This window comes from Manis javanica, chromosome 3 (assembly GCF_040802235.1).
Source record: "Manis javanica isolate MJ-LG chromosome 3, MJ_LKY, whole genome shotgun sequence".
NCBI lineage: Eukaryota > Metazoa > Chordata > Mammalia > Pholidota > Manidae > Manis > Manis javanica.
Window position 1 is genome coordinate 38,959,790 of NC_133158.1, and position 25,685 is coordinate 38,985,474.

The window sequence follows — 25,685 nt, forward strand, 5'->3', positions numbered from 1 at the left end:
TCTGTCCTCTCACTTTATCTCTAAATAAAAGCCTGTACCTTGCTCTCCTATGCTGGGTGTTTGTGAAGCTCATTCTTTGCCTTCGTGAACAGGAACCCCGGCAACACCGCCTTCCAGCTGCACGCCTCCCACAGAAGTGCCAGTGCTCGGGCCGAGGTGGAAGTTGCCTACCCTGTGCACCCCCTTCTCAGGGAGTGACACAGCCCTGGAAGACCAGTACAGGTGACACCCCTCTTCAGCCCGCCTCAGTCACAGGGCACACCGTCCGCGCACTGCTCCGTGGCCTCACTGCTGCCTTCCCCACCTAGATTGGTGGTTACTGCTCTGATCCACCTTTCTGGCTTTCCACAATCTACACTGCTGAGTTTCTTTTTAATTTTAAAACTTCTACACTTCGGCAAGATTTGGGGAAGAAGCGCACCTTTAACGACTGGTCCCGAGTGCTGACCTGGATGGCCCTCCACTCCCACAAGGGCTTCTCGCCGTGAAACCCTCTCCCGCCTTGACCACACAGATGCCCACACTCCTCCCCTGGCCTTTCTCCGTGTCAGTCTGGGGAGAGGACATCCCGGGGCACAGTACCTCTAGAAACCGAAATCAGTGGGAGAAATAAAGTTTAAAATCCGTTTATTGTTCACAAACTGCAGTCTGGAGCCGTTTCTCTCTGTCCTGCTCCAGCAGCAGTGAAACCGGCCCTCCCCTCCCCTCTCAGGTACAGATAAGCCCTCCTTGCCCAGGTAATTACCCATTGATATGGAATGAACTTCTCTCCACCCCTAAGGAATGATGCAAATGCACTAAAGCCATACTTTTTTCCACTTCTGAACGCCTACTGACATGCAGATGTACTAAAGCCAGGCGAGGTATTCTGGAAATGTTACAATTTTACCCACAGAAGCAGAAAGAGATCACACAGGAGTGTTTCAATTGCTGCTTAATACCTTAAAAATTTAACTGCTGTCTCCATCATTTATTAAGAAATACTCAAAATAAATCCAAGAACAACCACTCTCTTAGCCCTTTTATAAAAACTGAAACTTGGTCATCTCTGTTTTCAGGAGTTCATGGGTTCTTGAACACACACACATACCATATTTTAGTATTTCCTCTCTGCCCCACTGTCAAGCGGAGGGGTAGACAACTGAATAAGTATACTTCGATGTTATTACTTTTTTTTATTAAGGTATTATTGATGTACACTCTTAGGAGGGTTTCACATGAAAAAACAATGTGGTTACTACCTTCACCCATATTATCGTGTCGCCCCCATGCCCCATTTGCAGTAACTGTCCATCAGGGTAGTAATGAGGCAGGGACCATGGGTGTGGTCAGAGTGGGTGAGGGACTCAGGAGAAAGGCAGGGCAGGATATTTGCAGTCAAAGCAGTGTAACAATGTAGGGCCTCTAATGAAACCCTGTATTCAGCATTATGCAAAGTCAAGGTCACACTAATTCTCTGGGGTAAAGATACCAGACTAGGAATACGGACATCTTCAGTGAGATCAGTTAAAGGTCAAAAGGCCAGGAGCAACTTGTCCTGAAACATTTGAGTGTTCCGCAAGGGTATCTCAGCATAACCTGTGACTTCACTGTAAACAATCCTGGCAAACAGACAATAACCCAGCCCACCCTGGGGGCAGGGCAGGTGGTACAAGTCCACACCCTAAGCCCTCAGTTTCCAGAAGACCTCAACTGCCTATAAATCCCCTAGACAACACACCACCCCAGGCTCTCTTGTCCCCTCCTGGAGTGAGCCAGGAGCTCTGTCCTCTCACTATCTCTAAATAAAAGCCTCTGCCTGGCTCTCCTACCTTGGGTGTTTGCTAAGTTCATTCTTCAACTCCACAAACAAGAACCCCGGCAGCAGTAAAATGGCACAGTGTCAGTATGTGCCTTCTCTGTGCTACACTGTCTTCCCCAGGATACCCCCCACACCATGTGTGCCAATCATAATACCCCTCAATCCCCTTCTCCCTCCCTCCCCCACCCCTCCCCTTTGGTAACCGCTGGTCCCTTCTTGGATTGAGAGTCTGCTGTGTTTTGTTCCTTCAATTTTGCTTCATTGTTAGATGGCATTAGTCTTTTTAAATATAATGCCTTTAAGTAGAGCATAAACTTTGCTGTGTTTTCCAATATAGCAGCCACTAACTATATGTGGCTATTTAAATTTTAATTAACTAAAAGTAAATTAACTTGACTATTTGGCTCCCCAATCCCAGCAACCACCTTTCAAGTGTGCAGTAGCCATATGTGGTCAGTGGTTACCATACTGACAGCATTAAACATTTCCCCGGCCACAGAAAGTTCTGTGGAGCTGTTAGGCAGGAAAATAGATATATGAGTGGGATGGAAAGAGAAAAAGGCCAGAAAGTCCACTAAAAAAGACCCAAAATTAATCAATTAAAGCTCAAAAAGCCAAGGGCAACTTGGCCCGGAATGTCTGAACATTTCCCAGATGAAGGAAGGTCCCTGAGCACAGCCGGTGTCTTTACTGTGTCAATCACGGGCCCGGCTCACTTTCTTCACCTTTACCTCTATGCTGTTTTTTTCTCCTTCTGGCCCTAAGTAAGTAGTTGGCAACCTAGGCAACTAATTTAGCATGCAGGCCCAGCTGTAAACAACAGTGAAAGGCAGGAAGGATTCCATCTTAAAGATTGTATTTTAATACCCAGGAAGTTAAATGTAAGATTCTTAACTTACTCCTTAGCAAACAGACAATAGCTCAGCCCACCTTGGCAGCTGGGCAGGCGGCCTCTGTGATCTGCCCCCAGACCGAGATGCCGGCATCCCAGGGAGAAATCAGGGCAGGAATTTCCTTGTGCTAAGTTAATTCTAAGTATTCAAAGACCACTTAAGTCTGCACCCCCAGCCCTTAGTCACATTCCTGAAGAATCCTTAAAGAGGGGAAGCCCCAACCTTTCGGGGCACTCCTCTCTCTGAGGTCGCCCACTAAGTATGCAACCTTTTAATCTTAAACTTTCTCCAACCTTTCCGGGCGCCTCTCCTCACTGAGGTTGCCTGCTGCACTTCTCTCTTTAAGTTACTTTAAATAAAACTTTTACTCTGCTTCCCTGCTGTGTCTCTGCCCTTCAGTTCTTTGGCGCGGGGACAAGGACAAGGAAAATGCACACGCTCCCCCAATAGAGCCAGTCCCCAGCCGACACTGACCAGTCTTACTCCCCCTCACCTCACACATGCACAGCACCCACCTGCCTGCAGGAGGCCCCTGAGTTTGTCCAACACTGGTCTAGCCTCCAGAGAATCAGTTCAAATTCCTCACTGGGATGCACAATCCTCCGTGAGCTGGACCCTGCCTTTCCCGACCGGCTCTCCCACCCAGTGCCTGGGGAGCACTATCGGAATCCCTCAGCTCACTCAGCCTCGGCTCATCTTCCTTAGCCTAGCATGTTCTTCCCTGCCCTCCCGCTCCACCCTCCTCAAAAGTGCTTTCAAAACAAAGCTGGAAGAAACTTCATTTCCTCTGTCAGCCCTGCTCGCCTAGTGCTGATAATCACCCCCCTTCTTGGGCCAACCGGGTCCTGTACACCGTTCAGGGCACTGCCACTGTCGACGTGTCGTCCAGCCCCCACCAGGCCATGAGCCTCTTGGCACTCAGCCTGCTGGATGCTGTTGGACAACAGGACAGCACCCCAGGAGTCTCAGTCTGGTCAGGCTGCCAAAATGAAATACCACAGACTGGGGGGCTTGGAAAACAGACCTCTCTTTTCTCACAGGCTGGAGGATGTTTGCCTGGGATCCCCCCGAGGTGCTCCTGACCTTGCAGGCAGCCACCTTCCTTCTCATCTGGCTGTCCCTCTGTCCCTCTGTGCTGGTGTCTCTTCCTCTGTAAGGACACCGGTCCTATTCGATTAGGCCCCACCCTTATCATCTCATTTAACCTTATTACCTTCTAAAACCCTATATCTAAATAAAGTCACACTGTGGAGTTAGGGCTACAATATATGAATTTTGGGGGGACACCATTCAGTCTATAACACCAAGATGATCTAATAATGAGGCTAGAATCTCTCATTTCCATAACTTTATTTCAAAAACAATCCTGATTTTAGTGTTTCCTAGTTGTTCCTGAAAAGGGCTAACCCTTAGCCTCCTTCATCAGCAGAGACAACTGAAGGGAACAAAGCCCAGAAGAAGCTTTGTGGGAACTTAGGAGGACGTGTCCCCTGAGCCACTGGCCTGCCTGCAGCAAGCACGTGTGACCTTGAAGGTTCGGACTCTCGATTTAAATGTCTTTTACCAGAGATTCTGTAGAAAACGTCCTGGAATTTGACAAGGAGTCAAAGTTCTTTCTCTGCTATTTCTAAAACAGTACCTTTAAAGCGTGACCGATGAGTGTAGACTGAAGGAAGAGGACTCCACTCCTTCCCTAAAGCGGAGTAACACAAGCCAGTGCTAAAGGAAAGCCCTGCACGCAGGTGTCTGAGGCTCCACCCAGGGGCCCAGGGTCTCTCAAGCACATGCACTTCCTGTGGGAAAAAGGGAAGGGCCTGTGCGTGTTGCTCCCAGCTATTTATCAATGAACAGCAGAGGGAACTATTTTTGGTGTTGTGTCTGCCAGACTACACAGGTTTCCCTTTGCCAAGTAGCATGTAATTTCCTAGTCCTTTTAATACACAAGTACAATACCACTGATGTCAGATGATTTAAGGGTATAGAGACTGACCCACAGGGTCATGTTACTCTTACCTGGAAGCAAGCTCACTGCAAAGACAACACTACTGTAGGAATTAGTTTTAAGAGATTTACTGGCAGAGAAGAATAAGGTAATTGACCATTAACTTCACCCTACTCCGTTCCCACCCCTTCTTCAGTTACGTCATAGTTCAGTGGCCAAGTGTTGTGCAGGAATTGATTTTTATATTAATGTTGTATATCACATCAGGAAAAGAAACACATTAAAAGATGAAACAAAATGTGTTTCAGAAATTATAACTCTTTAGTACTTCTCAACTAAAAAGATGTAACCCACCCTAGACTAAGGACAAGAGAAGAGCCATGGCCACTGCACACCAGCTGACCTCACCAGGGGGCCCCACCAACGCAGATGCCTGGGATTGGTGTGGGGGACCCGCTGCCCCAGGCGCGTGTCTCCGTGCGGACTTCATCAGGACACCCTTCAAGCTGGCAGACCAGCACCCAGCCTGACTCTAGTTTCAAACTTCTAAGTCCTGGATGTACATGTATCCCACTTTGTGAGACTGAAGGTCAAAGGCAAGAAGGTAGCTAAACATGTGCATGACTCGGCCCCCACCCCCAATCCCTGCCCTGCAGGTTTGGGGGTCTCCCTCAAGGAGGCTTCCCAAGAAACAGCACATTCCCTCCTCCCCCTGCCAACAAGTGCCCAGAGGGAGCAATCAGGTAAGTCCACAGCAGCCAGCTGAGGAGGGGCTGCTGCAGCCAAGGCGAACACTGAGCAGGACACAAGGCCACTCTCTTCAAGATCCCTGTGACCTCGGGGGACACAAATAAGACAGGAGTCTCTGCAACACCAGCTTACAGTAAGTGCTCCTGAAGAAAGTTTGTGGTGCTGAGTCACGTGAGAGAGACCCTGGTGGCCTGCAGCTCAGTATCACTAGTCAATTCTTCAGAAGCAGCTTTACAATTAGGAGTCAGGAGTCAAGCTGGGCCACAGATGCCTAGTGAGCTAAAAGGGAAGGTGATGTGGCACTAGGATAAGCAGATTCAAGATGTCACAGTCCCTGTCCCAAGTGTGCAGCATTCAATCAACACTTATGGACAGAGTGGCAAGGTATTCCTCAAAGCCATCCTGAACACCAACACCCTCCCTGCCACCAGCCTCACCCTGTTCAGCCACTCAGTGTGGGGACAGAGACCCTGCCATGTCTACCACGGAACCAATGCCTATCCTGGGAAGGCACGTGGGCCCTGTGGGCTCTCCTCTGCTCCACACGCAGACCTCCACGGGGCTACTCGGGTAGGGCAGGTCCTCGTCCACATGAAGAGCCCTCTACCCAGTTTCCCAGGAACCCAGTTTGTAGACACCCCAGCAATTAACTTTGCTGTAGTTTAGTTTCTGCTTAAGCTTGATTTATAACCAAAACTAATCTAAGAGAAAAGTACAATATGTATACTGCTTAAGTTTGATTAATAGCTGAAACCAACCTAATAGAAAGAACAAAGTGTTAATTCCTGGAATCTGGTGTGAGTTATGAACAGTGCGGAACAGGAGCTGCAGACGGTTCCTGTGATCCTTTCTGTGGCAAACCCAGGCAAGGAACATGCTGTGAAACTCACTAACCGGATGACTTGACTTGACACAATAGGAATATAAAAAACATATCTAGTTTGCAGTTGGTTGACTTGTTGAGAAAGTAAATTCAATAATTATCAACCAATGATTGTTTCACTGCTTGCTGTAACCTAATAAAGACGCAGGGGCACTCTGGCCCAGTGCTTCGTCCCCAAGGAAGTCTACGTCCTCTGCACCAAATATCATTCTGACTCAGTCTCTCATTTTCGCGGTCCCCAACTGAAACACCAGTTTCTCGTCTTGACACAAATACTCCTGTTCAGGAAGGACTCTCTTGGCCCCCTTGTGAAAACTGCAGCCTCCCACCCCAAATAGATGCCTCCTCTCCCTCTTTCTCAGCAGCACTTATCCTAATATTACATATATTTTTATTCATATTATTGTCTGATTCACCCACCACAATATGTGTCTGTGAGAGCAGAAATTTTGGTTCTGTGCACAATCATTTCCCAACACATGTGTGAAACCATGCTATAGAAATGCCCAGAAGCCCAAACCTCTCCACAGAAGCCCAGCCTCGCATATCCCATCTCCTGCCTGACGCCTCAACGTGGCCGCCTCACACCCAAGTCACAGTTAACATGTCCAGACAAGTTCTTCCCTGAGTAAATGAGCTGCTTCCCCTCCAACCCATCTCACCACTGTATATGCAGCACCTCAAACCCAAAACCTGGGACTCATTCCTGGTTCCTCACTGGTTTCCTCCCAAAGCAGCCAGGCCATCAGCCACCCCCAGGTCCGCCTCAGAACCAGCCACTTCTCACCTGAAGCCCCTGCCCCAGATACAAGCCACCACGTCTCCCTCAGACGCATCTGTCTTCCAAGGGTCTCTGGGCTCACGCTTGCCCCATCCCAATCCATTCTTGACACGGCAACTCGTGAGCCTTTACGGACATCAAGGGTCACAGCAGCAGGAGCCCCAGGGGCTCCTCGGCATGCTGGGAATAAAGACCAAAGCGCCTGCAGGTGCAACCCAGGCTCTTGCAACCCTTCCAGCCTGTCTCCCCAAGTCATCCTCCCTTTCTCACCCTCTGATGCACCAGACTCATTCCTGCCATGGCCACGCCCCGTCTGACCCACCTGCTTCTGTGGCTCTCCCCACACACAGAAGGCTCCTCTCATCACTGACCTGGCCTGCCCACCAGTCTAAAATCACCTCCCCAAGAGCCGACCTTCCTCCCTCTACCTTCTAAAAGAAGGCAAATGGACAGAGCAAGTGGTGTCTCTCTTTGTACAACAGAGTCTGGAAGTGGACATGGACGCCACGCTAGGTGGCTCTGGCGCCTGGGACACAGAGGAGAGAAGGCAGACTTGGGCCTGCTGCCACGGTCAGGCAGCTGGGTCCTGAGAAGAGTGAATAATTCAATCAATACACACCAACCGACAACTATGTGCCAGGTGCAACCCCCAAGAGTGGTCCGTCAATAAAGGAGGCAGGCACTCAAGCCAACACCACCGGGTAGCCCAGCCCTTCCCATGTGGGTCTGAACCGGCAACCCCACAGGGCACCTTAGGGCTTCTGAGCAGCAGGTGCTACGACCGAGTCTGACAGGCAAAAGGTTCGTGTGGAAACACTCCTTTGAGGGGGCTGCAGAGCCCTCTGGCGTGAAGGTGGGTCTTTGCAAAGTGGGTGGAATAGAAGGCAGGGTGGGCAGAAGACATTTTAATGTCCACACCACTCTAGGAAAGTTTCAGGCCATGTGGAGTGCTTAAGCCCAAGTCCCTGATGGGAGTCTCAGCGTCCCAGCAATGAGCCACCTTCTGTCTTCCTGCAGCAGGATGCACGGCCTCAGGTTATGGGCGCTGCGGACCCAGAGCCCAAGCCTTAGGCAGCTCAGCCACCACGGGGCCCCACAGCAGCCCGGGCCCCGAAAGCGCCGCTCCAGCTCAGGGCGGACGCCACAGCTCACTCATCTCATGTGACTTTTTTCCCTGTCGTTTAAGGCCACAAGGACTACATCCCGCTTCAACGACTCCCTGAGGCACAGGTCTATCCTGCTGACCGCTTCACTGAACTTGAAGACCCATTATCAAAAAGCCAAGTATTCCACCAATTACAGAGGATCCTTGGTTTAAAACTGAGAATGAACCCATGTGTAGTTTTCACTCTTTATTAATCAAACAACCATTCATTAAAATGTGCTAGATGCTGAAGACATAAAGATGCACTGATTGGAACTTCCTCTTGAAATGCACCCTGTAAAGTGGCACATAAGCAAATGCAGTACTGTGACCAATCCTGAAGGAGCACACAGCAGCTAGCACCTGGCCAGGTTTTCTTAGAGGAAAGTAGAGCTTCAAAGAGAAAGTGAAGTTTACACTGAAGTCTTAAAGCAAAAGCAGGAATTCACAAGGCACAGAACAGCTGGCAGTGACTATGTGCAGTCTCAGGACAGTAAAGCTGAAATCACTGTACTGACTCTTTCAAAAGCATGAATCAGATTTTGTAAAGAGACAATTGCACTAGGATGATTTACTATGAAAAAAAAAACCTCTAAAGGGAATATTCCTAAATAGTAAATAAGGAGTTTTGTTAAAATGGGACATCCAAGCAACTAGTCAGTAAATATAATTCTTGAAGATTTTTCAAACATGTTTTAAAAACTGAAACATCTGAAATAAGCATATGTAAACAGAAATCCTTATTATACCAAACAACAGCTAAAGTACGTTACAAAAAGTATACAGAAATACACGACATCTAGGCACTTCCTTCAAAGTTCTGTTAGAATTGCATGGATTAGCAGTTCTCAAGTTTTGGGCTCGGGACTCCTTCACACTCTTAAAAATCACTCAGGTCAATGAAGAACTTTATGTGGGCTGTACCTATGAATGTTTATGATACCTGAAATTAAAGCTGTGAAATTTTTAAAATACTTAATTCACTTAAATTTTTTTATAATAAACTTACTATCTTAACATAAATAACATTTTTATAAAAAATAATCGATTTCCAGAGCCAAAAACATTTTGTGAGTAAAGTTTTGTTTTGCAGTCTTCCTAGTATCTGGCTTTGCAGCAGGCGGCAGATTCTCACATCTGTCTTAGCATTTGATCTACTGCGGCACGTGGCTTCAGCTCAAGTCCATAAAGCAAATCCAGCCTTGCACAGATATGCGCTTTCTCCAGTAAAAACACCGTCCTACCATGAAAGTACCAGCTGACTTTGCAACTCAAAATGCACAACTGCTGGGCCGCAGAACGGGCCCTGCACCTGGGGCCTCCTCCTCCGCACAGCACCTTCCACTTTCTCACTGACTCTTAAGACAAGTGCTCGAGGGCTGAGATTAAGACAATTAAATTTTACTGCTTCATCAAGGAAGGAGATGTTTCAGTGAAGGCAGCGCTTTTATAACTGCAAGTAGGAATGTGGGGAAGGACTCAGTGGCTGTCCACATGGCTTGGGGCCCTTGCCTCAATTCAGCCCGACACACCACAGTCCCATCCATTCCTGCTCTTGTGCCATCAGCACAGGGAGCACAGGGGAAACAGAAGTGACGTATTATTATGACTTTGGTCTTCCCTCATAGGCTCTAGAAAGTCTCAAGGACCCCCAGGGTCTGTGAACCACAGTTTGGGGACCCCTGGCAGGTTACCTCTGCAAGGAAACCCACATAAGGGATGCCAGAGGCCCCTTCCGAGGCACTTGATAATTACTGAATGAATGCATGTACACAAATAACAAACGCAAAAAAAAAAAAAAGTGTCAAAAAGTGTCAAAAACTCCAGAAGAGGTGGGCAAGCGTGACGAGAATTCTAAGCAACCACACCAGAGATGATCAGGAAAGACTCAAAATAAGAAGGCATTTGGGCTGGGCTTTGACAGATTAATAGAATTTGGACACAAGAATTATAATATATCACAAAATATTTTCATCCTAACCAAGGAAATGAAAGACCTATACTCTGAAAACTACAGGACACTCTTAAGAGAAATTAAAGACACTCACAAATGGAAACTCACTCCATGCTCTTGGCTAGGAAGAATTAATATTGTCAAAATGGCCAGCCTGCCCAAAGCAATATATAGATTCAGTGCAATCCTTATCAAATTACCAACAGCATTCTTCAATGAACTGGAACAAATAGTTCAAAAATTCATATGGAAACACCAAAGACCCTGAATAGCCAAAGCAATCCTGAGAAGGAAGAATAAAGTGGGGGGATTTCGCTCCCCAACTTCAAGCTCCACTACAAAGCCACAGTAATCAAGACAACTTGGTACTGGCACAAGAACAGAGCCACAGACCAGTGAAACAGAACAGAGACTCCAGACATTAACCCAAACATATATGGTCAATTAATATACAATAAAGGAGCCATGGACATACAATGGGGAAATGACAGCCTCTTCAACAGTTGGTGCTGGCAAAACTGGACAGCTACATGTAAGAGAATGAAACTGGACCATTGTCTAACCCCATACACAAAAGTAAATTTGAAATGGATGAAAGACCTGAATGTAAGTCATGAAACCATAAAACTCTTAGGAAAAAACACAGGCAAAAATCTCTTGGACATAAACATGAGCAACTTCTTCATGAACATATCTCCCCTGACAAGGGAAAAAAAAGCAAAAATGAACAAGTGGGACTATATCAAGCTGAAAAGCTTCTGTACAGCAAAGGACACCATCAATAGAACAAAAAGGCATCCTACAGTACAGAAGAATATACTCACAAATGACAGATCCGATTAGGGGTTGACATACAAAATATATAAAGAGCTCATGTACCTCAACAAACAAAAAGCAAATAATCCAATTAAAAAATGGGCAGAGGATCTGAACAGACAGTTCTCCAAAGAAGAAATTCAGATGGCCAACAGACACATGAAAAGATGCTCCACATCACTAGTCATCAGGGAAATGCAAATTAAAACCACAATGAGATACCACCTCACACCAGTAAGGATAGCCACCATCCAAAAGACAAACAACAAATGTTGGTGAGGTTGTGCAGAAAGGGGAACCCTCCTACACTGCTGGTGAGAATGTAAACTAGTTCAACCATTGTAGAAAGCAGTATGGAGGTTCCTCTAAAAGCTCAAAATAGAAATACCATTTGACCCAGGAATTCCACTCCTAGGAATTTACCCTAAGAATGCAGCAGCCCAATTTGAAAAAGACACCCCTATGTTTATCACCGCACTATTTACAATAGCCAAGAAATGGAAGCAACCTAAGTGTCCATCAGTAGATGAATGGATAAAGATGTGGTACATATACACAATGGAATATTATTCAGCCATAAGAAGAAAACAAATCCTACCATTTGCAACAACATGGATGGAGCTAGAGGGTATTATGCTCAGTGAAATAAGCCAGGCAGAGAAAGACAAATACTGAATGATTTCTCTTATTTGTGGAGTATAACAACAAAGTGATACAGAAGGAACAAAACAGCAGCAGACTCACAGAATCCAAGAATGGACTAACAGTTACCAAAGGGAAAGGGACTGGGGAGGATGGGAGGGAAGGGAGGGATAAGGGGGCGAAAAGAAAGAGGGCATTACAATTAGCATGTATAATGTGGAAGGGTATGGGGAGGGCTGTACAACACAGAAAACAAGTAGTGAGTCTACAGCATCTTACTACGCTGAGGGACAGTGACTGTAATGGGGTGTGGGGGGTATTTGGTGAAGGGGGGAGCCTAGTAAACATAATGTTCTTCATGTAATTGTAGATTAATGATACCAAAATAAAAAAATAAATATTTAGGAAGCTGTAAGTCCAGGGAAAGGAAATCCTGGGGCAAAATACCTCTAAAAAGCAAAATCAGTCAAAGGGAGAAATAAAGTTTAAAACCCGTTTATTGCTTACAGACTGCAGTCCCGCCCATCTCTCTTTCCTGCTTCAGCAGCAGTGAAACCGGCCCTCCCCTCACCTCTCAGGTATAGATAGGCCCTCCTTGCCCAGGTAATTACCCATTGATATGGAATGAACTTCTCTCCACCCCTGAGGAATGATGTAAATCCACTAAAGCCATACTTCTCTCCACCCTTGAGCTCCTGTTGATATGCAGATGTACTAAAACCAGGCAAGATATTCTGGATAATTTACAATTTTACCCACAATGCACAACAAATGTTTATTGATGTAAAAGCAATGCCAGACTGTCATTTTGAAAACTCAGAATTACATCACAACATTTAATAATTGAAAACATTTAAAGAAGAAAAAAGCTTTATGAAGAAGTCCCCTGTCTACATCCACAAATGGAGCTTTTCCCCCTTTTCTTTGACTCTATTCAGGTTGGGAGCCAAACACTACCAGAATGCAGGAAAACAGTAGCTACGAATAGACCTATTATCCAGAATAAAGAAACAGAAACAAACCAAATGTAGCTGATTGTGTACGGATTTCCTCTCTAAACCACTGCAGGACACTAAAACCAAAAAGCAAACTTCACACCAGAGTCCACATTTTTAAAGCAGTTCAGCAGCAATAGCCCGGAGCCATTGCACAGTCCCAAAGTCAGCCGTGAGGTCTATCCAAGGTAACTCGGCACAGTAACGGAATAAAGCACAAGTGTTTGGGAATTCTTTTTAAAGAAATCAAGATTATACCTCTGATAACCTCATTTCCAGACATTCAGGTACGCTGTGAGGAGCCATATGTGTGAATTCTTCTGAGTGTTCACGGTGGGGATGTGGGACCTAAGAAGAGTGGGGCTCTCGCCTCCTATCACCCTCACGTATTTGAAGGAGACCTTGGGTCAGGCAGGTGAAACCGCCAGGAGACTTAGGGAGCAAGACCACAGCTGTGCGTTCTTTCCTCCTGGGAATCCGCAACAGGAAGTCAGACCTACCCTACACACATTCTACCTCCAAGCTGTTCCCTGAGGGCCAACCCCAATTACCAGTTAGTGACAGGAACCCAATGAGGATGCCAGAGGTCAAGGCCACGTGTGAGCCATGAAGAAGGGCAGGGACACGCTTCCTACTCGTCACTGCAGGTGTTAGGCAGGAAAATAGACATGAGCGGGGTGGAAAGAGAGCAAGGCCAGTAAAGCCCCCTAGGAAGGACTCAGTTAACCAGTTAAAACTAGAAAGCCAGAAAAGACTCAGAGTTAGAGTTAATCAGTTAAAGCTCAAAAGGTCAGGAGCAACTTGGCCTTGAATATTTGAATATTCCCCAGATAAAGAGAAGTATCTGAGCACAGCCCATGTCTTCACTGGGTCAGTTAGGTCATTGTAAGATTTACTCCAGCCTGCTAAAAGGCCCACCTATAAACAGCATACTAAAGACAGGGAGATCCCACCCTAAAGCCAAAATCGCATTTTGAAAAAACCCAAGAAGTTAAGAAGAAAGATTCTTAACATACTCTTCAGCAAACAAAGAACAAATAACTCTGCCCACCTTGGAGGAAGGGCAGACAGTCTTGATTGATTGATATGCTCCCAAACCAGGAAGCTGCTGTCCTGGGAGGGGACCAGAGCAGTAAATTTCTTGTGTTAAGCTAATTTTGCAGAATTACCTAGAAGACTGATAAGAAACTTAATGTCTTATCAAAGATACTTGAGACCCCTTAACAAGTACACACCCCTAGTCCTTTGTCATATTCCTGAAAAAAATCCTTAAAAGGGGGAACCCCCAACCTTTCAGGGTGCTCCTCTCTGAGGTCGCCCCGCACTTTCTAAATAACTTTAAATAAAACTTTTACTCTGCTTTACTACTATGTCTCTGCCCTTCAATTCTTTGTCGCGGCTGGGACAAGAACCGAGGAAAATACACGACGACGCTCTCCCAACACAGGACCAGGCTGCAGGGAAATCTTGCAGGATTTTCCAGATTTTCCAAGTACCACTGCTCACTATCAGTGTCTATGGAGGCTGCATTTTGTCTGTAGTAAGTTTCCTCTTCCCTCCAACCTGTCAACTGTATTTTAAGCAATTTCTCATTCAGACAAATGTGAGTACTATAAAGTCATTCTATTTGACATTATTCTGAATTAGAAGCTTGTTTCCCTCCCACAATGGGGGTGGGGAGATCACAGGACAAGAGTCCCATTTTCAACTTCTACTTGCTCAAAATGTAAAAATGATAGTGACAGTGAAACTAACTTTGGTTATGCAAAACTTTAGAAATGCACTTCATTAATACCTCCTTTAATTATATAAATAAAATACCTTACCAGTTACAAAGCGCTTTCACATATACTATCTGACTGAATATTCACAAGAACCATGGGCTGGCAGTGAGATACAGCTGATGGAACTCCAGTTCAGGGATGTGACAATTCAGTGCAGACTCATGGACACTTAACCAGATGCCAGCTACTGTGTGGAGATGCAAAAACTCTGCCTAAGACACAGTCCCTACCACAAAGCACCTCAAGGGAGGAGGCCTTGTGTAAATACAATAACACAAACAGAAGAAGCCAGCATCAAGGACATGAAGCACCCTGGGAGTAGGGCCAAGTGTAAGTGTGCTTATCTGGGCCAAAGGAAAGGTGTCGGGCCGGTCCGCAGCTGGACAGAAGCCAGGCCTCCTGCCTCCTTGGCTGCGCTGTACTCTGCTGTCCCTTCCTTTTAACACTTTGTTCCCTCCCTTCCTCAGCTTGTTAACTTTCCCAGGTTCCTCTCCACATATATAATCTTACATCCCTTACTTATCTACACAGCCTTTATGTGTCTAAGATGACAACAGGACAAATGGAGTCAATAGGTAAGAAGCACTTATTGAAGCTCTTGTCCTCACGTGTGTTCTGTCACACAAGTTATAAAAGAGATCCTGTCCTCTGAGGAAAGGATCCAATGTTATCTAACCATCAACTCCTAGGAAGCAGCAAACATACATTCATGAAACAAAGAATTGAGGGAATGACAAATACAAAGGAGCAGAAATCAGGAGCATCTGCAATAGCATTCGGAATGTGTGGAATCTGCACGGCTTCTTGATGAAGAGCTGTACAAATCCAGGACAATGGTTCCCATCAGAACTGTTCCTATTCTGAGTTTTTCAAACTTCCCCAAAGCACCTCATCACCAAGAATTCTTAAATCCACCCATTTCTTACAGTATTTCTACTTTAAAAAATGTGCCCCATATCTCAGAACCTAGAAAAATTTGAGTGCTGAATTCAAAGCATTTGCAAGTAGATGCTGTATTACCTGTAAAACAAAGATACCAGGCCTGACCCCTAAGGTTGGTGGACCAAGCAACTTAGCACAACCCAGTGTATGTTTATCAGTTGTTTCAAGAATTCGCTACTCCAACCTAAGCCAAACTGAAACTTAAAGAATAATTAGACCATGAAAAAATGGATTCTAAAAGCTGAAAACACATTTAAGTATAAAAAAAAAGTTTAAAATTCAAGGGCTACAAGGCTCCCTGACACAGGGCCGTAACTTACTCGACACTGACAGCCAAACAGATGGGGACGCAAGCCTTGGGGAAGAGGTGACACCCACATGGGAAAGCCACTCACCATCTCTGAAGCTCAGTCGCTCCAGTCTGTTTCAACAATCAAACGACCATATATTGAACATATATTTTTTTAATTAAAAAAAATTCCAAAAAAGGGGTTAACGACCTCATTCTGTGCTAAGTGCTTTGCATATATTAAGGTATTTTAGCCTTTCAACGGTCCAGAGAGGCAGGTGCTGTTACAGCCGTTTTACAGGAGAGGGAACCAGGGCACATTGAGCTGGGGTGGCCCGCGGGTCCAGACCCCACGCGGGCGGCAGCTGCCCGGGAAGAGCGGCTCCCGAACAGCCCAGCCCTGCAGCCTTGCGCTGACAACCACCTACAAGCCCGCCGCCTGCACAAAAACGGTCATTTCCGCGCCTGGGGCCAAACCAAGGTGGGGATCCCGGGTCCGCAGTCAGGGGTCAGGGGTCAGGGGTGGCGGCCGCGGCCCGGGCCCGCCGTCCGGGGAGGGGCAGGGCCGGGCGGGCGGCTCACCTTCCGACAGCTCCAGCTCCAGCTCGGCCAGGCCCTCTCGCACGTCCGCGGGTAGCGGCACCGCCTCCAGCGGACACCCGCGGGCGGCCATGGTCGCTCCGGCCGCGCCCCGCCGACCGCCAGGCAGGCTGGCGCCCAGGCGGCGGCAGGGTCGCGGGTCCGGGTCGGGCCGGCCCAGGCGGCAGCACCGGCGGCAGCTACGTGGCTCCCCTCCGCCCAGAGACCCGCATCGGGAGCGGGGCGGCGGGGCGGGGACGCGGCGAGAGAGGCTTCGCGCGGGCGCGGGCACAGGCGGCTCCTCGGGCCCCGCCACCGCCCCGCGCGCCCCCGACGGCCCGGCAGCCCCTCCCGGGAGCGCGCGCGGCGGAAGGCGTGGGGACGGCGCGCGTGCGCAGCGGGTCGCCGGCCGGGGAGGACGCCCGCGGCTGCTCTGGGGGAGGTCGGGGAGCGTCTCTTCGGAGGAGTTCTGAGCCGAGCCGGGGCCGTCGTGTCGTCGTGGCGCCGCCTGCTTTCGGGCGCAGGGGCTCCGGGCCTGAGGAGGGGCCACCTGCCCCCCGCCATGGGGTTTTCGCGTGCCCGTGCGCTGGGGGCCTTTGGCTGCAGGGAGAGCCCTCGGGGGGCCCAGGACTGCTTCACTTTGGAGTTTTCCACTAATGACCAGTAGCCTTGCTGCTGGGACCTGCTCGGCACACTGGGAAGGCCCAGCTCTGCAAGCCCACGTTCACCTTAAAAATAGTTACCTAACCAGCAAAATGGGTTCTTTGGGGAACAGCAAAGAGCGGCAGTTCCGCAGTGCGAGCTTCGCCAAATGGACGGACGAAAAACACTAAACGCCGGCGAGGGATGTTTCCCCAGGGAGAGGGAGGGGGGCGCCGGCAGGGGCTGTTTTGAGGGAAAGTCCTAGAGAAAAGGAGTCCAGGAGCCGTGGCCCCTCACTGGCTGGGTGGCCGGGGTGGCGGGTGCCGGAGATGCCGAGCGCGTCCTTCCCTGCAGGGGCCCGGAAGCCGCCATTCCTGCCTGTGGAGGCTGTTCTGTCGGGTCTGCCCTGACCTGCCTCCCGCGCTGGCGGAGTGGCGGGGCTCCCCTGCCAGCCTCCCTGCTCCACCGCAGCGGGGCTCCCCTTAACTTCACACCTGCTGGGATATCAGCAGATACCAACTTATTCTGTGGTGTGGGCCACAATTTTATATGTTAACTCATTTCTTAGCATGTACGGTATTGGCCAGGAAAGAACTCCAGCAGCCATTTCAGACCATGAGGTGACCCTGGGAGGTGGGTGGGCACGCACAGAGGAACAAAATGACATCAGAGCCCAGAGGCTGGGTGGAGCCGAGGGGACCCCCCTGAGGTTGTTCAGATGCAGACGGGGAGGTGTGTCTGTGTGGTGCAGGGATGGGATAACGTGATGTGAACGCAGGCATCAATTCAGATGCCTGCCTCACCTAAGGTATTCTTCCTGGGACAGCCCACATCTGGTGACAGAGGGATGCAGGAGTGTAAAGATCTGGCCATCTGGGCCCAATACAGGACACACCGGACGAGCTGAAGCTTTCTTTGCTGGGCCTCCATGTACTTCTTCCTTTCCTTTACCATCACAGCTGCTGATACCTTGTGCTCCAAACTGCATTTCACCGGTTGCTGGTAGAGAAACTAGCCAGCAACCGTTGGTACCCAGTGTAGTCTGAGAAAGCAGATGGTAAGAGATTTTGAAGCTGAATCACTCACTACTTACAGAGGGTGGAGCCCTCATGACCCCTGGCCCCAAATGGCGATCTATTTTCTAACTCTTCACCAGTGTTGAAGTAGGAGGATTGAACCAGTGATATGAAATGGAATACACTAGTTAGTGAGGTATTAGACCTTCAGGCACACCTTAGAGATGTTGCCAGTCCAGTTCCAGACCATGGCAATAAAGTGAATATTGCAAAAAAGTGAGCCAGATGACTGTTTTGGTTTTCCAGTGTATGTAAAAGTTAGGTTTATACTGTAGTCTGTTCCATATACTGCATCTAAGTGTGCAATAGCATATGTCTAGAAAAACAGTGTATATACCTTAATTTAGCAATAAAGTGCTAAAAAATACTAGCCATTACCTGAATCTTCAGAGGCATAGTCACTGATCACAGATCACCATAAAAGAGTAATAACGCAAAAGTTTGAAATAGTGTGGGAATTAACTGAAATGTGGCACTGAGACATGAGGTGAGCAGACGCTGCTGGAAAAGTGGCGCTGACAGACTTGCTTGAACAGGTCTGCCACAGACCCACAAAAAAAAATGCAACATCTGCAAGTTGCAATAAAATGAGGTATACCATTAGTAGCTATGAAGAAGGATAATTGAATTGGATAGCAATTCCTTAGCAGCACTGACACTCTTAAGAAAAATAATGGACAGCTGATGGCTAGCAACAGGCAACTGAAAGGCATGAGATCTCTTTGGTTGCATATACAGAAACTCATCTCCTACATTGAGCCCAGGAATTAATATCTCAAAGATGGTAAATGGTAAATGCCCAACCAAATCCATTCTGTTACGCTGTTTGGGACCCTGGTTGGGAAAAGCTGGGCCCATGACACCTGGGGATATCTGATATCTGGGTAAATGCCCTCAAAGGTTTTGACTCCCCGAATGCCCTGAACCTTGGAGCCTGCCCAAGGGCCCACCTTTCCCCACGAGCCTAGCACTCCTTCCCCCCACCTACTGGACACTAGGAATATAATTATGGTTATTTCATAGCATAATTCAACTGGAAATACAATGAGATAGAAAAGAGTCCACAGCTCCCACCCCCTCGAACTGTGTACTAGTTTACAGGGCTGCAGTAACGAAGTACCAACATTGTATAGCATATCAGAAATGTGTTGTCTCAATTCTGGAGGCCAGAAGTCAGAGTGAGGTGACAGCAGGTCTGGTTCCTTCCGCGGGCTGTGAGGGAAGGATCTGTTTTATGCCTGTCTTCTAGCTTCTGGTGGTTTTATGGCAATCTTTGGTGTTCTCTGCCTTGTAGATGTATTATGCCTCCTATATGTGTGTTCATTTCTGTGTCCAGATTTTGTTTATAAAGACACCAATCATGCTGAATTAGGATCCACCCTAATGCATTCAACTGAACTTGATCACCTGCAAAGGTCATATTTCCAAATAAGATCACATTTCGAGGTACTGGGGGTGAGGACTTAAATCTTTGCCAGGGACACAAGTCAACCCATAACCAGCTGTGAGACCCGGCCAACATGGGCTGCCAGGAGCTAGGAAAGTGTGTGGAGCTGAATCTTGAGTATGTTTGATGAGTGGTGTGACCAAACATCTTTAATTCACCAGCGTGACCCCTGCAGAAATTAGAAGGAAGCTGGAATGTAAAATTGGGTAGAAGAGCTTACTGACTTTTGAATAATCTTCAAAGATATGGAATTTACACCCAGGCAGACTGGGCGCAAATTGCTGAAAAGATGGCTCCTAGAATGATGGTGTATTTATTGTTACATAACGAATTACTATACACTTAGTGGCTTTAAACAAGAGTCATTTATTCTCTAGGTCACTGTGGGTCAGGGCATGGTGGGGATGGCTCATCTCTGTTCTGCAGCATCTGGAGCCCCAGCTGGAGCGGCTCGAGGGCTGGCAGTTCAAGTCTTCTGCAGGTTCACTTGCTCACGTCTTGACAGTTGATGCTGGAGCCCAGACTGGGGATGTCGGTCGACACACTCACACACGGCCACTCCCCTAGGCTTCCTCACACTATGATGCGGGCTTCCAAGACCAGTGTCTGGAGACGAGGAAAGCTTAGCCTTCATGTGAACTAGCCTCAGGGGTCGCATGTTTTCATGGCTGCCACCACCTGTCTAAATCTCACCTGTCTTCAAAGAGAGCGGAATTAGACTCTGAATCTTCTGAAGGAAGGAGTATCAAAAAATTTGCAAACACATTTTTAAAAGACCACACATAGAAAAAACTATGGCCCACAGTGAGCAAAGCTGCTGTGGCAGCCTGGTGGATGAGGGTAAGAGGCTCAGGGGTATGGGTGTGCTGAAAGTTACATATTCCGTGTTTAATATGAAAGCCATCAGGTGATTATATTCCAAATAAAGGCACATGAAACACATTTAGAAAGTTCAAAGAAACAGGCTGATGAAAGGGGCACAGAAATGCTCAGGGGGGCCCTCCTGCAGGCAAGAGCTCACAGTAGGCAAGGCTGCTCCGGAGCCTGGCTGGGTGGTAGTACCGGGGATGCCAGGACCCTAAACTGCGGAGGCCAGGAGGCGGCACCCAGCCTACAGGACTTGGCTAATGGCCGGCAAGGCCTGAGTGCCAGCAAACGGCGCCAACCTGCAGCGCACAGCAGAACTGGCCGACAGAGTGTGGCACCCAGAACGGCAAAAGGAAGGGCAGCTGAGGGCGCCAACGAATGAAGGCAAGGATGAATGACCAGGAAATCAAGCTGGTGACCCCTCCAATCAGGACCCCACACTGGGCCCAAGCCAGTCTCAGACATGGCAACAGTTACTGAAGAGGTGGCTGAATACTGTTAACCTTAAAAATAAAACTCAGTTATTTTACCAGCAAAATGGGCTTCTCGCAGGGCAGCAGAGAACTGCAACTCGGGACGTTAGGGCAAAACAGCAGAGCGGCAGAGGCCCTTTACAGAGGAGGGGGCCTGGGGCTGTTCTGGGCAGAAAGCTGTGGGGTCTGCAGGTGACCCAGAGGGGTGGGTGTGGAGTGCCCTCTGCAGGCCTCCCAGCACCACTCAGTGTGGCTTCCCTTTATCGATTCTTACAATACCAAGAACCCCACAATAAACACAGAAATGAATCCCTAGGTCCTTCTTAAGTGCTTTTCCAAAGGCCCAGTAGTCATTTCTTTTGATAGCTACACCCTGGAGAAAAGTGGGTAGCCAAACACTTTGAAGACTGATGGACACAGGGTCTGAACTGACTTTGATACCTAGACACCCAGATCATCATGGCCACCCTGTCAGAGGGACTGCATAAGACGGCCAGGTAACAGGGTGGCCAGGACACCCACGGGCCAGGTTACAGTGGCCCTCTGGGTCTGCAGGCCTGCTTGGTGGTCATTTCCCAGTTCCTAACTGAATGACCAACACTGACACACTGGCGGTTAACGATACCCTCCTGTTGGTCCCTGACCTGCACGGTTGAGCCACCACAGTCGGAAAGGCCAAGCAGGGACTTCTGAAACCGCCCCATCCCCACCAAGATCATAAAGCAGCATCATGCCAGGGGTGAGGATGGTGGGACCAGTGCCACTTCTAAGGATCTAAGGGATGCAGAGCAGTGGTCCCCAAGGCCTTTAATTCACCAGCATGGCCCTTGCAGAAACCAGAAGGGTCCTGAGGACAGCAGTTCACCACCACAAACACCCGAGCAGCAGCCCTGACAGCACCCTCTGGGCCAGTCTGCTCAGTGGCTGTTGATTTGGTGAGCATGTTCTTTCTGTCTCTATCAGAAAAGAGCATCAGAAACATTTCACATTCATGTGGAACAGAGATATAGTTTTGCTGAAAAGCTATGTTACCTCTCTTGTCCTCTGTCATAGTTCAAAGAAGTCAGGACGAAATTAAAGAAGATACCAACAAATAGAAATACATCCCATGCTCTTGGCTAGGAAGAATTAATATTGTCAAAATGGCCATCCTGCCTAAAACAATCTACAGATTCAATGCAATCCCTATCAAAATACCAACAGCATTCTTCAACGAACCACAGCAAATAGTTCTAAAATTCATATCGAACCACAAAAGACCCTGAATAGCCAAAGCAATCCCAAGAAGGAAGAATAAAGCAGGGGGTGATTATGCTCCCCAACTTCAAGCTCTACTACAAAGCCACAGTAATCAAGAAAGTTTGGTATTGGCACAAAAACAGACCCAAAGACCAATGGAACAGACTAGAGAGCCCAGATATAAACCCAAGCATATATGAGCATATATGGTCAATTAACATACGATAAAGGAGGCATGGACATACAATGGGGAAATGAGAGCCTCTTCAATAGCTGGTGTTGGCAAAACTGGACAGCTATATGTAAGAGAATGAAACTGGATCATTGTCTAACCCCATACACAAAAGTAAACTTGAAATGGATCAAAGACATGAATGTAAGTCATGAAACCAAAAAACTCTTAGAAGAAAACATAGGCAAAAACCTCTTGAATATAAACATGACCAACTTCTTCTTGAATGCATCTTCTCGGGCAAGGGTAACAAAAGCAAAAATGAACAAGTGGGACTATATCAAGCTAAAATGCTTTTGTGCAGCAAAGGACACCATCAGCAGAACAAAAAGGCATCCTACAGTATGGGAGAATATATCTGTAAACACCATATCCGACAAGGGGTTCACGTCCAAAATATATAAAGAACTCACATACCTCAACACCCAAAAAGCAAATAACCCAATTAAAAGGGCAGAGGATATGAACAGACAAATCTCCCAAGAAGAAGTTCAGATGGCCAATAGGCACATGAAAAGATGCTCCACATTGCTAATTATCAGGGAAATGCAACATCAAAAGACTAGGAACAACAAATGATGGCGAGGATGCAGAGAAAGGGAAACCCTCCTACACTGCTGGTGGGAACATAAGCTAGTTCAACCATTGTGGAAAGCAGTATGGAGGTTCCTCAAAAACTAAAAATAGAAATACCATTTGACCCAGGAATTCTACTCCCAGGAATTTACCTAAAGAACATAATTTCTCAGATTCAAAAAGACATATGCACCCCTATGTTAATTGCAGCACTATTTACAATAGCCAAGAAATGGAAGCAACCTAAGTGTCCATCAGTAGATGAATGGATAAAGAAGATGTGGTACATATACACAATGGCATATTATTCAGCGATAAGAAGAAAACAAATCCTACCATTTGCAACAACATGGATGGAGCTGGAGGATATTATGCTCAGTGAAATAAGCCACACAGAGAAAGACAAGTACCAAACGATTTTCCTCATTTGTGGAGTATAACAACGAAAGAAAACTGAAGGAACAAAATAGCAGCAGACTCAGAGACTCCAAGAATGAACCAGTGGTTGCGGGTGGGGAGGAGGGGAGAAGAGGATTGAGGGCCATTATGATTGGCACACCTGGTGTGGGGGGATCATGGGGAAGACAGTGTAGCACAGAGAACACAAGTAGTGACTATTGGGCAATATGAGTGAATGCAGTAACATTGTTTTCATGTGAAACCTTCATAAGAGTGTATATCAATAATACCTGCATAAAAACAAACAAACAAACAAACAGAAAAACCCACAAAGAGGTCAGAAGCACATGGACATGTGAAGCACACCACATCATTTCATCACTCCAGTGGCATTACGTCCACTGGCCAAATGAGCAAGAGACAGAGAAGATGCCAGAGACCCTGGTGAAATACAAGGGCTCCAAAGAGGAGGAGGTAATAAAGCTGTGAAGATTCAGGGACGTCTACGTCCGTCACATTTTAGGTGTCCAGGGGTCAGGGGTGCCCTGGGGCATCTCTCACCAAAGTTAACAGCAGTCATTGCACCCTCCTAAGCAAGACTCTGCTGGGCATCTTCAGCTCCTGGAAGCAGCACGTTCCCTACCCAGGAGCACAGCTCTGGCACAAATATGGGGTGACTTGGAAGCCTGTCAGCTTTCAGAAGAGCCCAGGACAGGAAAAGTCCCTGTAACAGGTCAAGGCAGTAACGCAGCAGCCCTTCCGCCTAGGCCGCAGTTGGGAGGGTGGTGCCAGTGGTGGGACGAGGCAGAGCACATCGCGGAGCAGAGTTAGCATGCGAGACACTGAGGTCCTGCCGTGCTGCTTGAGGCAGGGGACTATATGCCTTTTGGGACAAAAATAGGTTAGTGTGCTACTATACTCTTGATGACGATGGACACACTGACCATGCAGCTGAAATGTGCGCCCTGAGGGGGGTTCTAGCAAATTCACCGAGCCATGAGGCCCCCCTCTGAAGTGAAAGCAGGACATTCACAATCGAGCACAGAGGCCACAAGAGGGCAGAACGGGCACCTAGGCCCACACTGGTCACCGCTATTGTATCAGAGTCTCTGTCACTTCACACCTATGACCACAGGGGTAGCCTTTTTGGCCAGTTGGAAAAGGAGGAAAAAATCATGGGCTTGTTGCATAGGTGGGCTGGCTCAGTATGTGTCCAAAACGGAGATGGACAGCAGTGACATCACAGCCTCACTCAGGGGCAGCCCTGAAGGACGGTGCTAAGGGCATGTCCTCCCGACAAACAGAGCTCCCAGAGTGTCTATGATCTGTGTGAGAAGTGGCCCACGGCAAGAACACGAATGGACTTAACGGGCAGTGGTAGGTGATCCAGGTGACTGGCTAAGGGCCTGAAGGAACAACCGAAGTGGGGATAGGAGGTCTGTGCACACGGGTAGCTGTACTGGAATAGGCACCGAGTGGGATGATCTTTGTTTGAAACATCAGTGTCCATCAGACAACATCTGTGAAAGATTAAGCAACAGACAGAATGGCCTGGCCAGGTGACCCGGGACAGCACCTCTCCGCAGCACCCCTAGAGTGGGCATGGTGAGCACAAGGACACAGCGGCCGAGGCGATGGGGCTGCAGGCCACGTGTGGGCCCAGCGGCACAGGTCCTCCAACCGAGCCGATCCAGCCACCTGCTGCCCCTGAGGGTCTGACCCGCTAGCAAAAGACCAATGCTGAGCTCCCCAACAGGCTCCTTCCCCCAAGGCCCAGCCAGCTGGAATGCGCCCACCCTCCATTCACTTTCACAGGAATAGATTCATGTTTCAGATGTTTGCAAGGGCCTAAGGAGTGTCTGTCCTGCTGGCACAGCATCCCGTGTGGCACTCTATCAAACAGGAGACTCATTTACAGCGAAGCACATGAGCAGAGTGCCTGACAGCACAAAGCCAGCTGGTGCCACGTGGGAGGCAGTATTCTGTGAAGACAAGACTTTATGCGGCACTGTGTTGCCAACAGGAAGGACACAGTCTGAGCCCCAAGGGGTGGAAACAGGAGCAACTTGCCTTCACTCCCTATGTCCCTGGGGACATGCATGCTTCCTACCTCCCAGGCTTACCCTATGCAGGGTCAGAGGTCCTGGTCCCCAAAAGGACACCCGCCAGGAAATGCACCAGGTGTTCTACAGGATCACGAACTACGGATGACATCTGGGGATGCTGGGGTCCTTGCACGGAGGAGGCAGCAGGTGGGAGTAGGTGGTGGGAAGCGGGACCCAGTGACCCGTGTGGATGCATCTCAGTACCTTTGCTCAGCTGGGATTGAGGAACTAGGGAATCCAAGCTGCACACGCAGTGAAGGGTCTGCCCCTTGGATCCCAGACCCCTGCAGTCTGGCTGTGAGGGACATACCCCGACCTGACCCTGAACATGTGAGACATGCTTTCCCACTGGTGCTGGCAGCTCCGGCTGGTCAAGGCGGCCGCTTCTAGAGATACTTGGTGTCAGTTTGCAGACCAGCACCGCACACCGAGGG

At 48.2% G+C, this 25,685-nt stretch overlaps 1 protein-coding gene and 1 long non-coding RNA gene across 23 annotated transcripts in view; both read right to left on the reverse strand.

Moving 5' to 3' along the window:
• Window positions 1-16,530, reverse strand: part of DIP2A (disco interacting protein 2 homolog A) — a 123,714-nt gene extending 107,184 nt beyond the window's left edge. For all 22 annotated transcript variants that reach the window (XR_005062772.2, XR_005062774.2, XR_005062773.2 and 19 more), the window contains exon 1: window positions 16,199-16,530. Coding sequence is in view for 15 of the 22 variants with exons in the window: in XM_073231178.1 (XP_073087279.1) it covers window positions 16,199-16,289 (91 nt within the window). In the remaining 7 variants the exon portion in view is untranslated. The remainder of the gene's footprint in view (window positions 1-16,198) is intronic.
• Window positions 16,531-19,706: 3,176 nt separating this feature from the next.
• LOC140848349 (uncharacterized) lies at window positions 19,707-25,555 on the reverse strand. Its single transcript, XR_012129083.1, has 2 exons — window positions 25,270-25,555; window positions 19,707-20,057 (listed from the first exon to the last, which is right to left on the reverse strand). It is a non-coding gene; the product is annotated as an uncharacterized lncRNA (long non-coding RNA).
• Window positions 25,556-25,685: the final 130 nt, after the last annotated feature.